The sequence below is a fragment of the Babesia bovis genome, assembly GCF_000165395.2.
Source record: "Babesia bovis T2Bo chromosome 4 map unlocalized Chr4_1, whole genome shotgun sequence".
Taxonomy (NCBI): Eukaryota; Apicomplexa; class Aconoidasida; order Piroplasmida; family Babesiidae; genus Babesia; species Babesia bovis.
The window spans coordinates 47,118-62,539 of record NW_026261571.1 but is presented as its reverse complement, the minus strand read 5'-3'; the positions used below and the strand labels follow the sequence as shown (position 1 = coordinate 62,539).

The 15,422-nt window shown below is 38.4% G+C and overlaps 4 protein-coding genes across 4 annotated transcripts; 2 read left to right on the top strand and 2 right to left on the bottom strand.

Moving 5' to 3' along the window:
• Positions 1-1,463: 1,463 nt before the first annotated feature.
• BBOV_IV004030 (uncharacterized protein) lies at positions 1,464-3,005 on the bottom strand. Its single transcript, XM_001610282.2, has one exon. The coding sequence runs from the start codon at positions 2,865-2,867 to the stop codon at positions 1,518-1,520; it is 1,350 nt and encodes a 449-aa protein (XP_001610332.2). The 5' UTR covers positions 2,868-3,005; the 3' UTR covers positions 1,464-1,517.
• A 359-nt stretch (positions 3,006-3,364) lies between these two features.
• BBOV_IV004020 (uncharacterized protein) lies at positions 3,365-5,168 on the top strand. Its single transcript, XM_001610281.2, has 2 exons — positions 3,365-3,531; positions 3,722-5,168. The coding sequence occupies exons 1-2, from the start codon at positions 3,419-3,421 to the stop codon at positions 5,139-5,141; spliced, it is 1,533 nt and encodes a 510-aa protein (XP_001610331.1). The 5' UTR covers positions 3,365-3,418; the 3' UTR covers positions 5,142-5,168.
• A 113-nt stretch (positions 5,169-5,281) lies between these two features.
• On the bottom strand, positions 5,282-7,328 carry BBOV_IV004010 (WD domain G-beta repeat family protein). The gene is made up of 2 exons (XM_001610280.2): positions 7,068-7,328; positions 5,282-7,030 (listed from the first exon to the last, which is right to left on the bottom strand). The coding sequence occupies exons 1-2, from the start codon at positions 7,260-7,262 to the stop codon at positions 5,336-5,338; spliced, it is 1,890 nt and encodes a 629-aa protein (XP_001610330.1). The 5' UTR covers positions 7,263-7,328; the 3' UTR covers positions 5,282-5,335.
• A 1,420-nt stretch (positions 7,329-8,748) lies between these two features.
• BBOV_IV004000 (Bromodomain family protein) lies at positions 8,749-15,321 on the top strand. Its single transcript, XM_001610279.2, has 2 exons — positions 8,749-13,925; positions 13,966-15,321. The coding sequence occupies exons 1-2, from the start codon at positions 8,789-8,791 to the stop codon at positions 15,294-15,296; spliced, it is 6,468 nt and encodes a 2,155-aa protein (XP_001610329.1). The 5' UTR covers positions 8,749-8,788; the 3' UTR covers positions 15,297-15,321.
• Positions 15,322-15,422: the final 101 nt, after the last annotated feature.

Genomic DNA, 15,422 nt, shown 5'->3' with positions numbered 1-15,422 from the left:
GCAGTTTTCATTTATATTCTTGCTGCGGTAGGTTTTGAGAGGTTTTTCGTTAGTACCCATGTTAGATTATATTATCTGTTTTACAATAAACGTATTTTGTGCAATTTATGCTCTTGTAGATGTTGCACCATATACCATAGAACTAATGTGACTAACGTATACATGATGATTTGGATTTTTACAAACAATTTTATCACTTCAATTGAACTTTTATACGTTGGCGAAACCATAATAACAAATTTCAAGATAGTATAACTGTCTTTCTAATCACCTAAGAGAAGAATGTTACGGATTACTAAAGAAAATGCAGTGGTGCTGAATCCTCCAAGTAGGCATTTTCCCATATGAAGTAAACCATTAGAAAAACGAAATGGGCAACATATCCCATTTTTGGCGTCAAAATAACTAGGAAGCATCCAACAACTCATCCGTTTCACCCATTAAGAATACTACTTGTTTGTATATATACAACGGTTAATAAATATATATTTGCCATTTTATATCCAATAATATTTATAATGATAACCCTTTTCACATATGGACAACATTCTTTTTCTTTGAGATTGTATCTCTGTTCGACCAACAAATTAAATGTATAATTTGTGGTTTTAACATTGAAAAACGCACTACATATGATAAAAACTCAATACCATGTCTATTTAGTATATATCATGGTCACCAAGAACACAATCAATTTAGTATACATCCTATAATACAATCCCTGCTTTTAAAACAAAAATAAATATATTAGTAATCAAATTTGGTCAATTTCAGTTTTTTTCTGTTTTATGGCACCAATAGGTGGATTGCATTAAAGTTGGGCAAAATTATATAGAACCATAATGTTAAATTAATTTCAATTAGATTAGAAATAGAGACAGGAAATGTTAATTCGTTCGCGTATAAAGGCTTATGTAATATAAAAGCCAGACAGAAAAGCATCTATATGCAGAGAGCATACAGAGGTTGGTGAGAAAAAGGTCGAAGGTTAAATTATGATCATTGATGGATCACTACATGGTTACCTTATTGGCAACATTGCGTTTGAATCTAAGTACTCACAGACATTGGAACTCATCAAGATAGTTAAAATTATTTAGCTATGTTCCTTAACATTATATGGTGCTATTGAAATCAAAAATAGAATATGCAAAATAACATTGTCTAAACAATGTATAACTCCTATAAACTATTGCTAGTTGCAGTATCAAGCTGTATTGACCGTAACGAAATAAAAGTTGTAGCTAATATGGCAGTTGTAAAGTGAAGTGACACAGGATGGATGTCGATAAAGCCCCCCCAATAAATGGGGGAAATACAAAAACCGCCACATAATTGCAATAGGCATTGCGCCCAACAAATAATGCACTATATTATTATTATAAAAAAATATGGGGGTAATATTAATGTTGAGGCAGCACCAAAAACCCCATCAAATTATATCAAAAATACTACGGTATGTGAAGCGATTCATTATGTAACACAATGGTTATAGTTAGGCTATACAGTTTACATCTTCATTTGTCCTTTTTGTGATACTTATCGTACTCCCTCATAAGCTTAATTGCTTCCTTTCGGGTCATTTGATCATCGTCAGGAATTTCCATGAGATCACGTTCTGCGGGATCCATTTCAGGCGGTTCGATCTTAGAGATGTCAAACTCCAAATCGTATTTTTCAAAATGATGCCAATTGTACATCCACCCATGTACTTGCTCAGTAGGAAACATACGTGGTGGTGCAACATAATCATCGCCAATTTCTAGTTTAAATATTTTCTTCATATCTGGCGGGGGTGGAATATGAGTTAATTTGGCTTTTATTTGGAGAGTCCCATTTCGCATGTTGCATTGAATATGCCTCATGTCCAAATAAGTGAAAGGCCTGTATGCCCTTTGTATTCTATCAGGTATTGGTTCGTCTTTTAAACCAGATTTATTATATCTATTGGGGTGTTGAGGATCCCGTTTTCGTCCGAATGTATTGAATTCGAATTGTTGCACTACAGTATTTTTTGGTGCATTGATTATCATCATTGGGGGTCGTTCCTTGCATTTAGCATATGTCGAAAAGTGATTCATACCCTCATTAGTTTCCACCATATGGTTGAATACATCATTATATGTGCTGTTATATGATCTTTTATGTTGTTCGAAACCCCTCGGCACAGCTTCAATTGCTTCGTAGTATTGTTCTGTCTTGTCATTTATTTCCAGCTTTTGTAGCACTTCTTCACTGTATCTTTTAGGCGTATAAGTATCCCCCTCTGCATAATCCATGAAGACTAAAACGTCATTTTTATCGATGCCGGGTAACCATGAAGATATGATTATGTAGGGCTCTCCTTCTCTGAGTAGCATACCAGTTGTATTATAAGGCGGTGGAATAATCAACCTTTTATAAGGTTCCACTGTTGTATCACCAGGTTTTTTGGTTAATCGCTCCCGTTTAGGTTTCTTTAATTTCTTCGGCGCCTCTGCATTGGCCGCGTTAATCTGTTCTTTTTCCCATTCATCACCTGTTTGTGTTTTGCCATCTTGCGTATATAGGCATTCATATGCTATAACAGTTCTACCATAGAGTCCAACATCTTCTGGTAGGCAGACTCCATTACGTGATATAGCACTTAACGGTTTTTCTATCTTCGCAGAATAACTTAAGCGCGATTTCAGGACACTGATTTTTGATTTTGACGTAACGAACGCAGCTTTTAGCTTACTTTGTTGTGTAGGATTATTTTTGCTCAACGTCGTATTTTTTGCTGTACAGGAAGTTGATAGCCGTCCTCTTTTTACACTGAGATTATGGCCGTAACATTTTGCCTCCAACATTAACAGCATTACAGTAAGCATACATACTCCGTACATATCCACCACGGTACTTATGATATCTACAATATGAAGGAAAGTACATTTTCCTTTAATCTTTCCTTTGCATCCAACAAACCTACAGCATATCCAAAGGTTGACTTCAAATAAACGCAATATTGCCTTGCAATCACCTAGAAACCACTCCAGTACGATATTTAATGATCAACGTGATATCAGTTATGAATTATTTCGTTGTGTGTATGAAGAGATACACCGTCCAAGTGAAGAAACTTCGGGTTACATAACCACAATGAATGAATACATATTGGATTCCACGCCTATTCAAGTCTTAAATGAATCCCTTCATATGAATAAAACGTCTAATTAAGAAATGAGCCCTTGTTATTGATTAAAAACCCTTGTATTATTTACACATCGCTAGTGCCTTGCACGATGCACATATAACAACATATTCTTTCAACATATATTTATCAGGTATAAAAAATGGTTATTTAATATTTATAATGGTAGACACGTGATGTAGTTAGAATGTCCATCATAACAATTTGATATGCTCTTTATACCCTTTGGGTGTTATTCCAATATCAATGCTTCGCAAAACACCAATTAAGTTATCAACAAGTGATAAATGGCGGCATTCAAGTTACGTATCGCAACTCTACAATCAATATGTGCGTGATTCTAAGGAACATCTGGCCAAGTAAGTATGCATTTATTATCTGTGGTATATTGTAACGCCTTTATGTTTGTTAGTATATTTCCTATGTCTAGATTATATATTGAACTGTGATTAGTAAGTATAATGGAACTATATTTTGTTATACGTAAATCATACAGCGGCTGCATCTTTATTTCTGTATAACTGTGATGAATAAACAACATTTTTATAGATTCCGTGAAGGAGCATCAGAATCAAAGCGCTTTAGACACAAGTTGGAGTTCTATTCGCATCTTTGTGGAAAGGTTGTGCAGCATTTGGAGAAACAGGCTAGATCGCCTTACCTCCAATCAGCTGAATGTGCAAAATGGAACTACACTGGTTTATTTTTCACAGTTTTGTACAACATAAAGAACACTCACCAGAAAGATATAATTGTATTGTTAGTTGGAATCGTTCGACTTTTAAGAGAAGAGCATTACGGTCTATATAAGTTAGATGTCTTACGTGATTGTATCGAGTGTTTTTTAGCGTGCCTTATAAAGTGTAGTGATCGGGTTATAGATCACGTTCAAACATTATCGGAAACTGTTGAACCAACTATGAACAAATGGAAGATTTTTGCTGACTTTTTACGCAACATACCTCGCGAAAATCACATCGTACACCTTGAGCAGGAACAATCTCAGTTATCGTCGACTATACGTTTTCCTTCTGATGGTACTTTAAATCATTCATCTCCATGTAATGGTTTCGGGCTTCAAGAAAGCAATTTACTGACACCTAATGAATATATGGTTGGATTTTACAGTGACGATTCCTCTGAATTCTTGGCTCACCATCCATTGGACACATTGTTTGCAAATATAATCTTTAGGCTTAAGAAAAGAAAAGATTTCTCAAGGCTAGCTTTTGTTTTACATTGGTTGCATACCATTGGACTGTTTAAAGAATGCATTCACATTTTTTACAGCATTTTGTTGAAAAGGATGCTTGAATTAGAAACGAACAGTAGGAGTGATCCGTATCCTCGTGATCTAATAAGTGTTTTACGTTATTCTTTGAGTATGGATATAACTGATAATTTGCGAAATGAGCTCTACAGTTGTATCATAACATATAATCGCAGATGCATTCTAAGATTAAATCTACAGGATCTGAATGAACTTCTAGATTGTCTCCTATCTATGGATTCAGTGGATGAAGGTCTAATGTTGGCCATATTTGCCAATCTACAGTTGATAATAAACAATCATTGGACAACACTATCACCCCAAATCCCCAAATTATTTCAGTCATATCTCACCGAACGATCCCAAATTGTATGTGACGACCATACAAAACGTGTGATGTTGATTTTTGACTATAATACACTATTCAAATTGGCGGATAGAATTCTAGGCAATTGTTCGCTAATGTGGTTCGTACAGCATTACGGATATAAGAGTGATGTAGCACTTGGAAGTACAAATTTAGAAACTCACTCACAAGCGCTTCGCTGTTTGCCAGACATCATCACAAAGTTGAAGCGTTTAACGCAAAGTTTGGATGAAACAAAACAATACTGCATAGACCTTATTGAACACATGTCGACCAAGCGTCTGGGTAGAGGTCAAATTACAGTTGTGAATACTAGAACACAAATTAGCTAATAGTATTCATTCCATATATATGCGATGTATTACGATTACTAGATATTCAACCTGCGTTGTAGTATATTAAATCACCTTATAATGCGTTTCATGACGTACACATATAATAGGTTATGCCTAGTAGGCACAAGACTATTAAAACAAACTTTGATGATAAAACATCCACTTCTAGCGGTTAATCATTAATTTATCCACTATTCAGCTTTTGTTGACCTGCTTAGTATGAGATCAATAGTCCCATCCAACGTATGAAGGATGTTGTGCTGATACAATTCAAAGTTGATTTTAGTCGGTATTTTGCGAAGTTCTTGTATGACAAGCGAATTATCACACGTCTCTAGCCAGCCGTTGTTGTCAATGATAGCATTCCCAAGCTCAAGCAGTGTATTGGTATTCTTGACATCTGACCCTAATTGCGATGATATGAACTTTAACAGGGGCAATATGGTCTGTTCATCCTTACCCCTAACGGCAGTTGCAAGGCTACCCCTTAGCACGAGACTTTCAACTAAGTTGTATACATGCTGCGGCGTTAGTGACAACGCCAAATCCATCGCTGCCTGGTACTGGAATGTTTTCACCAGCCTATCCAACAGTGATAATTTGGGACTTTTATACTCGAGTACAGTTTCATCGACTTTAATGATTTTCTTGGGTTGCGATATAGATTGTGTTTCTTCCTTGGGGTTAAATCTTATGATCCACTCCCCGTTACTTGTGCCCACAGCAATCGATCTTGCGTCTACGGAAACTGCAAATGCAGTTACCGCATCATTAAATCTATATACATGTCTCAGTGATACCGTTGATTCTGATTTGTTTCTAACACTCTTGTCTTCGGTAGCATCATTATCACTTTGAGGAACTACGTTCACATTGTCGGCATCTTGCTTTCCCAAGGGAGAACCAACCCCTTCATCACGGAATGGTGTGTTCTCATTCATCGGGGTAAAATTATCACCTGCTGAAAATACGCTGCTCCTCGGAGTCACAAACGTACTATAATCGGAGAGAGAATCATGCATATTTATATCGGTTTCTTTGGGGCTATTGGTGGATCCGATGCCTTCTAGTTGTGGTTTTTCGAAATATACATCTGCCAATGTTAAAGCATCCTGGTTGATGGGAATGTTGTTACCGGTTGATGGTTCCGGCTGATGATCAGCTCCGGTTGGCTTCGGTTCATCTTGCATATCACCAACATCACTGGCATGTGTAGCACTGTATCCATCACGTTTTAGTGATGAATAGTTGTAGTAACGAACGGTACCATCTAAAGAAGCTGTAATAATGCAGTCTCGGATGTAACCTCTAACTACAGTCCTCTGGTGAGGTTCAAAGGAATGTAGGAGCTTAAAACCGTTAGACACATCCCAGATGTTTACTTTATTTCCTCCCGCAGTTAGCATTATCTTGTTGGATGTCGAAATGTCGATACATTCAACTGGAGCACCATGATTTATTTTGGACACAAACTTGTTTTTTTCTCTGGCGTCGAATAGATAACACATGTGATCGTAACCACCAGTTACCCACCAGTGCCCCGATCCACCAAGATTGGCCAATGCCCGTATTTTATCGGTGTGAAAATTGTATTGTTGAATCATTTCACCGGTAACGGTATCCCAGAGTTTCGCAACACCATCATCACTCCCCGACAATATATTTAACTTTGACGGAGAAAACATGAGTGCATGACAAGCTGCATCATGGGCTCGCCATTTTCTAAGGTTTGTCTTCAGCCCTAAGGCGACAAGCTGTATCCAACCTCCATTGTCAGACACAGCTGCAACTTTACCATCAGAACGGAATGCAACACATCTCACAAATTCCTTTGGATTACTATAGGTATGTATTATTTTCTCTTTAACGTAGTCGTAGAATATTGTCTATGAACAGATTATTGCGTTAATGGAAACAGCTTACCTTTGTTGCTGAACACATGGAGACTACAGACCCATTGGGTGAAAATGCTGCGTGAGCTATAGGCGCCGATTCTTTACCAACACCTACAACTTTACTTGCATTAAAGAAACGTTTTATCTTTCTGTCATACTCAATGACTTCGGGGTCGGATTCCCTAAGACCTTCTACTTTAGATAACTTGATATAAGTACCCATATTTGATGAACAATAAGCATCAAACTACCACTTTAATTATTGACAAAATTGTGAATATAATAACAATCCAAATATAAGATTTAGCAACATTATTATAAAGGTGTAGATCGCAAAAGCCCGTAAATAAATATTTGTCACCTGTAGCTGTGCATAAATTAGGGATGTTACGTATCACAACATATATTACCTATTCTGATAACACATCGTCACAAGAATCAAAAGTAGACGTTGTTTGATGAAAGTTGGGTGTAACCCGCGAGCGTTCACGATGTGATGCGTCAAAATCTTCTTTATTATATAAAATTTGTGTATAATATCTTAAATAAAAGTTTTTATAACCAGTTGAATGATGCCATCATTATTGTTTCTACTTACGAATTTCGTTGTCGAGGTATTGTTTCATGGGAAGCCGAACGACTCTCTGTTTTTGTAACATTCTATTCCCAGAATAATTGTTTCTTTATAAAAGCTCAACAGAATTACAATAAAATCAACTGTAGTTAGAATACCGCATTTTGTTTTAATAATGGTATTATACATTACCTCTGGGTAGCACCTTTATACTTATATATCTCCTTAGTACATAATTTTATGTGTTATTATCAAATCATTGTACTTGTTTACATGATAATGGAATTTTAATAGAGTGCGGGGTATTTTGAACTTGTATTAATACGAACACGTCTACCCCGTTCCTAAAAAACATTCAAAAATTTGAATATCTCGACTTTTTTAGTTTTTTACAATATCCGAAAGATGTCAATTGTTTCTGTATGTTATAATAGCATTACATGCGCAGCTGGAGCTTTTTATAGAAGATCGGACCTTATAGTGTCCATTCAATGCCTATTGAGGTCAACATAGTGTATACACAATAATTTAACAATATATTTAAACGGATGTATCTTTAACTTCAATTACGACCATCATAGCATTGTATCATGTTTTAATCATGTCTTGAAAAAGGAAGACGGTTGTATTATTAAGTTTATAGTTCAATAATGTAATCATTTATTGCACAAGAAGACCTTCAGGTGGAACTGAAGTATTAAATACACATCATCACACTGGCCCTAGCAATTGCTTGCTAGGCATTCAACATATACATATATAGCGATTTCTATGGGCTTTTGCATGTTATAAGGCGTTAGCGTGACTTTTGAGCACTATTTTGTTGCCTTTACACATTTCAGAGAAGGTATCGACACATTTAACATGGACAATGTAAAGCATTGATTTTGCCTTTATTATCGCAGCATCCCTCTGGGTTATATTTCTATGCAATAAAAATCACTGTATCTTATGGAAGGCAATAAAATATTGTCCAATGTATATAGATGTGTATGTAAAGCGAAATGCCAGTGTCTGTTGGACGTCCGTGTGGCGGTTTCGCGATGGCACTGTAGATCACAAGATGTAAAAGCATTATGTTGAGTTTCTTTCATGTTCGATACATGTGTTAAAACAACAATGTTATCCCGTATCATCTGTAATTGCTCCCTTTGCTATTGGCATTGTCAAACAGGATGAAGCGGGGACGCCAATCAACCTCTGATAGGCTAAAATCAACACTATATAGTGGATTTGAGGATGTATTAGGTCATATAAATGACGCCAATGTTTTTTCATTTGCTGGTGGCAAGCGTTCTTTTATGCGTGATGCTTCCAACAAATTCGACTCCTCTTGGTATCCTGATGTCTCGGATTCTTCACAATTAAATCACAATGATACTTCACCACCAACTGAATCTGCCATTAGTCGTCCAGAAGAGGATGCTAATCTGTTAACTGCTGTATTAGGGACCACCCTTTATGACCTTGCAAGGGATATACAAAAACGAAGTTCTAGTTACGACGCTTTCGAAGTATTGTATCATGCAGTGGAGGCTGTAAAGCTTCAGGAGAATGCTATTAGGGCAGTCAAGAGGCGTCGATCGTTCGCTGATAGAACTGGTGGTATATATTACCAATTGCTCAACCGTCGTCTAGGTCGAGGGTTTTTAGAATACAGTTTAACATCGCAACAACTAAGGCATGCATCATTAAACTTTTCACGTGCTATTAATGTTTGGGGTCATCAATCTCTTTTAGATGACTTCGACCCTGGGAAGCCGTATAATGAACCTCCTCAAGTCGGTTGTATTCTTTTCGACAGGACTGGCGATGTGATTATTACGGGTGGCGACGAGGGAATTATTAAATTGTGGCATACCCACAACTGTACTTTAATTACCAGCCTTCGTAAGCATGCGGGCGGTGTTGTTTCCATCGATGTCCACCCTAATAACCATTTTATATTAAGTTGTTGTGACGGTGGAGAAATGTGGCTTTGGGAGATAAATGGGAATTTACATCGTCCTCATAAGCGTATTTCAATTCCTTCGAAGTATCTCTGGTGTCGTTTTGTATCTACTGGTGGCTATCATGGAACATGCCCTTCTGGCTTCAGTGAGCGTTGTAGACAGGAGATCGAGAATACTTTGGTGGTTTGCATTAGTGCTGACTCTAAGATTTCGATATACCGTATGTCTGATATGGTGATGCCATCTAGTGGTACTAATATATTCAGTGATGTCGTTCCCATGTACAGGGTGGATTTATACAACCACAATATCAAGGCTTACGATGTATCACGCCCGTTAATGCATGACAACTCATCGTTGATAGCTGTTGGAATAGAACTTAGTTATTTGGAAGAGTTGAGGACTGGTGACGATAACGTAGCTTCTGCCTTGATGATCCTCAACAAAAATTCAGTTACGAGACAATCTAACAAAGATCCTGGAAAATACGAAAAAATGACTTCGAATGCACATTGCGCTCTTTTCAACGTGTCAAACGGCAGATTGATGACGAAGGGGGATATGATCGGTTTGGCGGATGGTGTATCTAAACAAGGTAGTGATGACACATCCCATGACAATATGTCAAATAATGGACTGATTGATGCTGATGCATTTGTGTTACAGTACTGCACATGTGATGCAAACTTATCGTTGACAACGGATTTCACAAATACCTGTCGTTATTGTTGTAAGCGTGTGCGTAGCCTTAGAACTCCCATTGCACGTCAACATTCGTATGATGCAGATTTATTTGACGGTGATAGTGGTGACATTCTATTTGATGAAATTGAGACTGGGACGACTTCTAGACATCGCAATGACACGCCTAATTTCTTATGGGAGGAAAACACTAATGATCTTGAGGCATTGATATACGAATCACTAGAATCCTTTACATTCACGGATGACGAAAGCGATGTTGGACAGATGCATAACTTCGGTGACAACAACATGCCCATAGGTCGTAATAGCTCTACATTAATAATTCTTCCTACGGTAGAGCCTACCCCTGGTTTGCAGGATAACAATATTCATGACCCTGGTGACTTTGAAGATCTCATTTACCATATTGAACACGGTCACGAAATGAGTCCAGACGTTTGTTTTGCCAACACTAGCTTAAACCATGTCACTGGTAGTGATGATGGTACTGTATATTTACGGATCCATTGTAACCAAAGGACGTTGTTCCAGAGCACTAGGCTATTCACAAAGTGCATTACAAGGTGGCTTAGCGATACGGATACTACACAATATAATAGTGAAGAATGTACACACGTTGTTGATCCTGCATTTATCTATATACCCGCTGAAGAAACTTGTGAATCAGGCTGTTTCAGTGACTCAGTACAACCATCAAGCACAATCCAGGTGTATCCTCATGACACTGTGATGAAAATTGATGAGTTGAATACATCACCAAATAGGAGCACTCCATATTCTGGAACTCCTGAAAAACCCCTCTTCCCAAGAAATGTTGATAAATTGGAGCTTGATGTCACGGATAAATCAAATACTGTCGTCCCAAATAGTTCAAAATCTATGACACCATACATATCGTTTCCGACTTCCTATTCTAGTTCAACTGACGACTCACTTGGCCAAAGCGCTGCTAAAAAACTCCGGAGTCGTTGTATCCCATCATCAATAGATGCAGTGGACGATTTTACTGCAAGCGATGTTATAAAGCCGCACATGTCAGATGCCATTAAAGATGTACATCATATCACGTCTAAATCTTCTACTAAAAAGGAGGGTCGCACTAAGCAAAGTCTGAGTGACTCTGGGCATCATTACATGATTACCGGTATTGTATGGTCATTGAATGACCGATACATTCACATTGCGGATAGTATTGTAACACGCTTTAACGTTAAGAAATTGATAACGACATCTCGTACGATTTTATCTGGCGTGTCATCGTTCAACGCAGATGGATCTAAGGTTGCTGACTTCTTGCACAATGAAATTAGTCATCATATCGTTTGCTTGAAACCACATCCGGTGACTGACGACCTTTTGCTTACTATGACGTATGGTGGTGTGATATACCTTTTATCCATAGAATCGAAGAGTATAATCAAGAAGCTAGATTGCGGACCCAGTGCAGTTTGGGTTGATGCTGCATGGCATCCCAGTGGTTTATATTTTGCTGCCAGTCAATCTTACGGTTGTTTTTCTTTATTCACGTTGGATAATTTAACATGTAACTATAGTTCCACATTGAACCATCAGAGTGGATACAGTGATATGTTACCTATAAACACTACCGCCTTTTATACCGGTGGAGAGGAAAACAATCAGTTTATTAGGCGATATTATCATGGATCTACTTCAATGCCACCATTGGAGTTGCAAGGTAAGAACTGTAGCGAGAGTTTGCGTATATATACGGCCAGTTCAGTACATACAGTTCTGGATGAGCATCGTTGTGAAGTGGTTTATCAGTGCTCCCCGGTAGCCATGGAAGTTAAGGACTGTGAACCCAATCTCAACCATTTATCAGAATATGTTAATATGTCATCAACTGAATGGCATATGGTTTCCGTTTTAAGTCGTTTGCCAGTGGACGTCAGTATTATTGAGTTTCTTCAATGGCATTACAGCATTCATGTGGATTGCGATATTAAAGAGCTTATAAACTGGTACCTTAGGATTCAAGGATTAGAGTTCCTTTTAGATTCATCGAATCGTATGAAGAGTGCTACTTGTCCATACGGTGGTATATCTTGCATGATGTGCCACTACATGTCTACTTTTACAGATCGTGCTGCACGTTACGTTGGCTCATTAAGTGAGAATCGCGGTATTAAATCAATGACTAATAACCGCGGTGATATTATATCTTGCATACCTATATCAGCAAGGCCAAGCACAGGTTTAACCAGCAGTACTACTGCAACCACCTCTGTTGAACGACGGGGCATTACAGTTTCACCTAATCGCCGCGGTACGATTGCATCACCAACACCACGTGATCAAATAAACACTCGATCGAATGCTGTCACAAATACGCATCAAAACTCACGGACTAGTCTGAGGCTGTCTATATCTGGTAGAACACAGCCTACTAGGGTACAACCACCTCGTGGCCGCCAGCAGCTGTTAAATGTCTCGCCTAGTCAATCAGATGGATTGACAGAGGACTTCGACGTACGTAGTCCACGTAGCACCCCGTCTAGAATCTCCGAGGACAACGCTTCCGATCATGGGTCTTCAACTTTAAGTAGCAGAAGTGACACTACAGTTATATCAAGTGTTGCATCGCCTGTATTATCTTCTGTACGCGATAATAACATTCCATCTAATGCTCCATTTTGTTTGGATAATACTACTGAGACATCTGGATTAGATGGCACTTATGGTCCCCTACTACTCCCGGATTCATCATCGTCTGACGAATCAAGTCCATGTGTAGTTGCTGGTAGTTACAGCCTTAGGAAACGGCGCAGCAGTAGTTTCATAGAGCAAGCGAAGCGCATTAGTGAGATCATAGGCCCTATATCGTTGTACGATGGACAAGATCGTGCATATAGAGGCTATGGTTCCACTTGTGTATTTTGCGGTCTTGGAGCCGACCTGACTCGTGGTGAGCGTAGTGTAGCCAATCCGGTTTTCATTGGCGGTTGTGAAATGATAAAGAATAGGCTAGTTGGTCCCTTTGTACTTTCTGATCACAGCTGTTCCATTTTACGTGACGAGTTGCCTACTATATATGAACGACTGGGAAAGCATATTTTTATGCATACAGGTTGTTTAGTATCTACGGATGGTTTCGTTATAGATTCACCATGGCGTAAAATTGAAAATTTACCGTGGCTGTTGGCGTGCACTTTACACGTGAAGTGTGATTATTGTGATGAGGCATTTGCTTCGTTGCAGTGTTCCAGGAATGACTGCATCAGGGCATACCATTACCCCTGTTCTATACAAGCTTTGTACGATGAGGTCTACCATGCAAAGTTAGCTATTTCGGATGAATTACAAAACATTTATGATACTATAGAAAACTTCCCTGATCCCATGTTGTCAGCACCATTTTATTGTATCGAGTGCATTCTTAAGCGTTGCAGCAAATTGAACAGTGGGCTGCGTCAGTTTTGCACGGGTGATATATTTTTGAAACCAGATACAAGGTTGTGGTTGAGTGATGACGTTAGAATTGAGCTTCCTTGTTACTATAATCCACAGGGAGGGGAGGTTGTTCTATTACTTCATCGGGATTCAGGCAACTTAAAGGCCAATGATGCAACATTTTGGAACATCATCAAAGAGTCAAAGGTTTTAGAAATCATGAATATCGACTTTCAATTTTATGGTATGTTTTGTTGCATTACACTTTGAAAAAATTTTTATAGGTCCATTATTAGGAGAGTATGGAGTATGCTCAGTGCTTACTTTACGCTATGTAGATAACCTCAAAAAGGTATTATCACTGTTTCATAAGCCTGGAAGTAGTATAATACTACCACTGATTGACCTTTTTGTTAGTCTTTGGCGTGTATCTAAATATCAGGTTGGCCAGAACGTAAAGGTTTTCCATGACGGCACGTGGAAGGACGGTAGGATTAAAGAGATAAAGTTGGGTGAATTCCAGGACTCATCGGTGGTTCCCGATGACCTCACACGTGATGATATGTGTAGTATAGCGTGCAGCGCTATGGAAATGGGCAAGGATTCCATAACTGTTGAAAACGTAGCTAGTATTGATAATCATACATTTTCCTCTTGGGAGGTTTTAATGCCATCTGTGGAAGAGAAGACTTTAATAAGCCAGATGTGCAATTCACTGTTTCCTCAAGAGTTCATGGAGCAACTGCTGAACCTTACATTATACCCAGAGTTTGAGCCATTCAATAGTATCCCGGCTTATACGGAGAATTCAGAAGAGTGGATACAAGATTATTGGAAGACAATCCCTAATCCGATGACACTGGATCGTGTTCGTGCGCGTATATTAAATTCATATTACATCAGCCCTCATGCTTGTATTTGTGACATCGAGCTTATCATACGAAACTGCAGGCTTTTAAGCCGAACCAATAGCGAAATATTCCGTCTGGCTAATAAATTGGAACGTACCTTGTCACCTATTAAAACTGAGGTCCGTAAGTCTTTGTCTTTTGAAAACTATGTAAGGACTGTGATTTCAGCTGTTTGGCCAGCTGTTAAACCATTATTTTCCAGGGAGGGATTAACCGGGGAACCAGTCGGCCTTAACACAGAATCGGAATCGTCAAATCCTAGTGCTCTTACGGATATAGATTCTCAAGGAATCACTCAGGTTAGTGGTGAATGTGAACGTTCTACTAGCTCTCATGAGAGAGTGGGTATTGATATTCGAGCGTTAGGTGCATCTGCAAGAATTAATGTGAATGCGTCTCTTTCTGGACATTTCGATTTGCTGTCTTTTATGAATAATGTAGAATTACCCGCTTCAAGTGGCGATGATGTAACAACTCGAAGCTCTAAGCTTGTTGCTGATGCATCTGGCAGTAGGGGTCGTCCTAAAAGGACACACGATGGGCTAGATGTTAAACACAATCTACATGGAATACGGCGTGTTTCAGCTCGTCTGGCTGCATTGTATCAGTTAAATGGCAGGCGTACTGCTAGGGAAAATCACGAAGGAGTCGCAGTGAAGCATAGAAGACGCGATTCATTGCGATACAATTTCCGTAATTGTTAACAGACCTGTATTCAATAATGTGTTTAGATTCACTGTCAACAGCTGATAGAATCATGTATATAATATTGTATGTGTCTTACGTTTATTGGTCTGAACCTAGGCTAACACTCCGTATTGTACTATAAT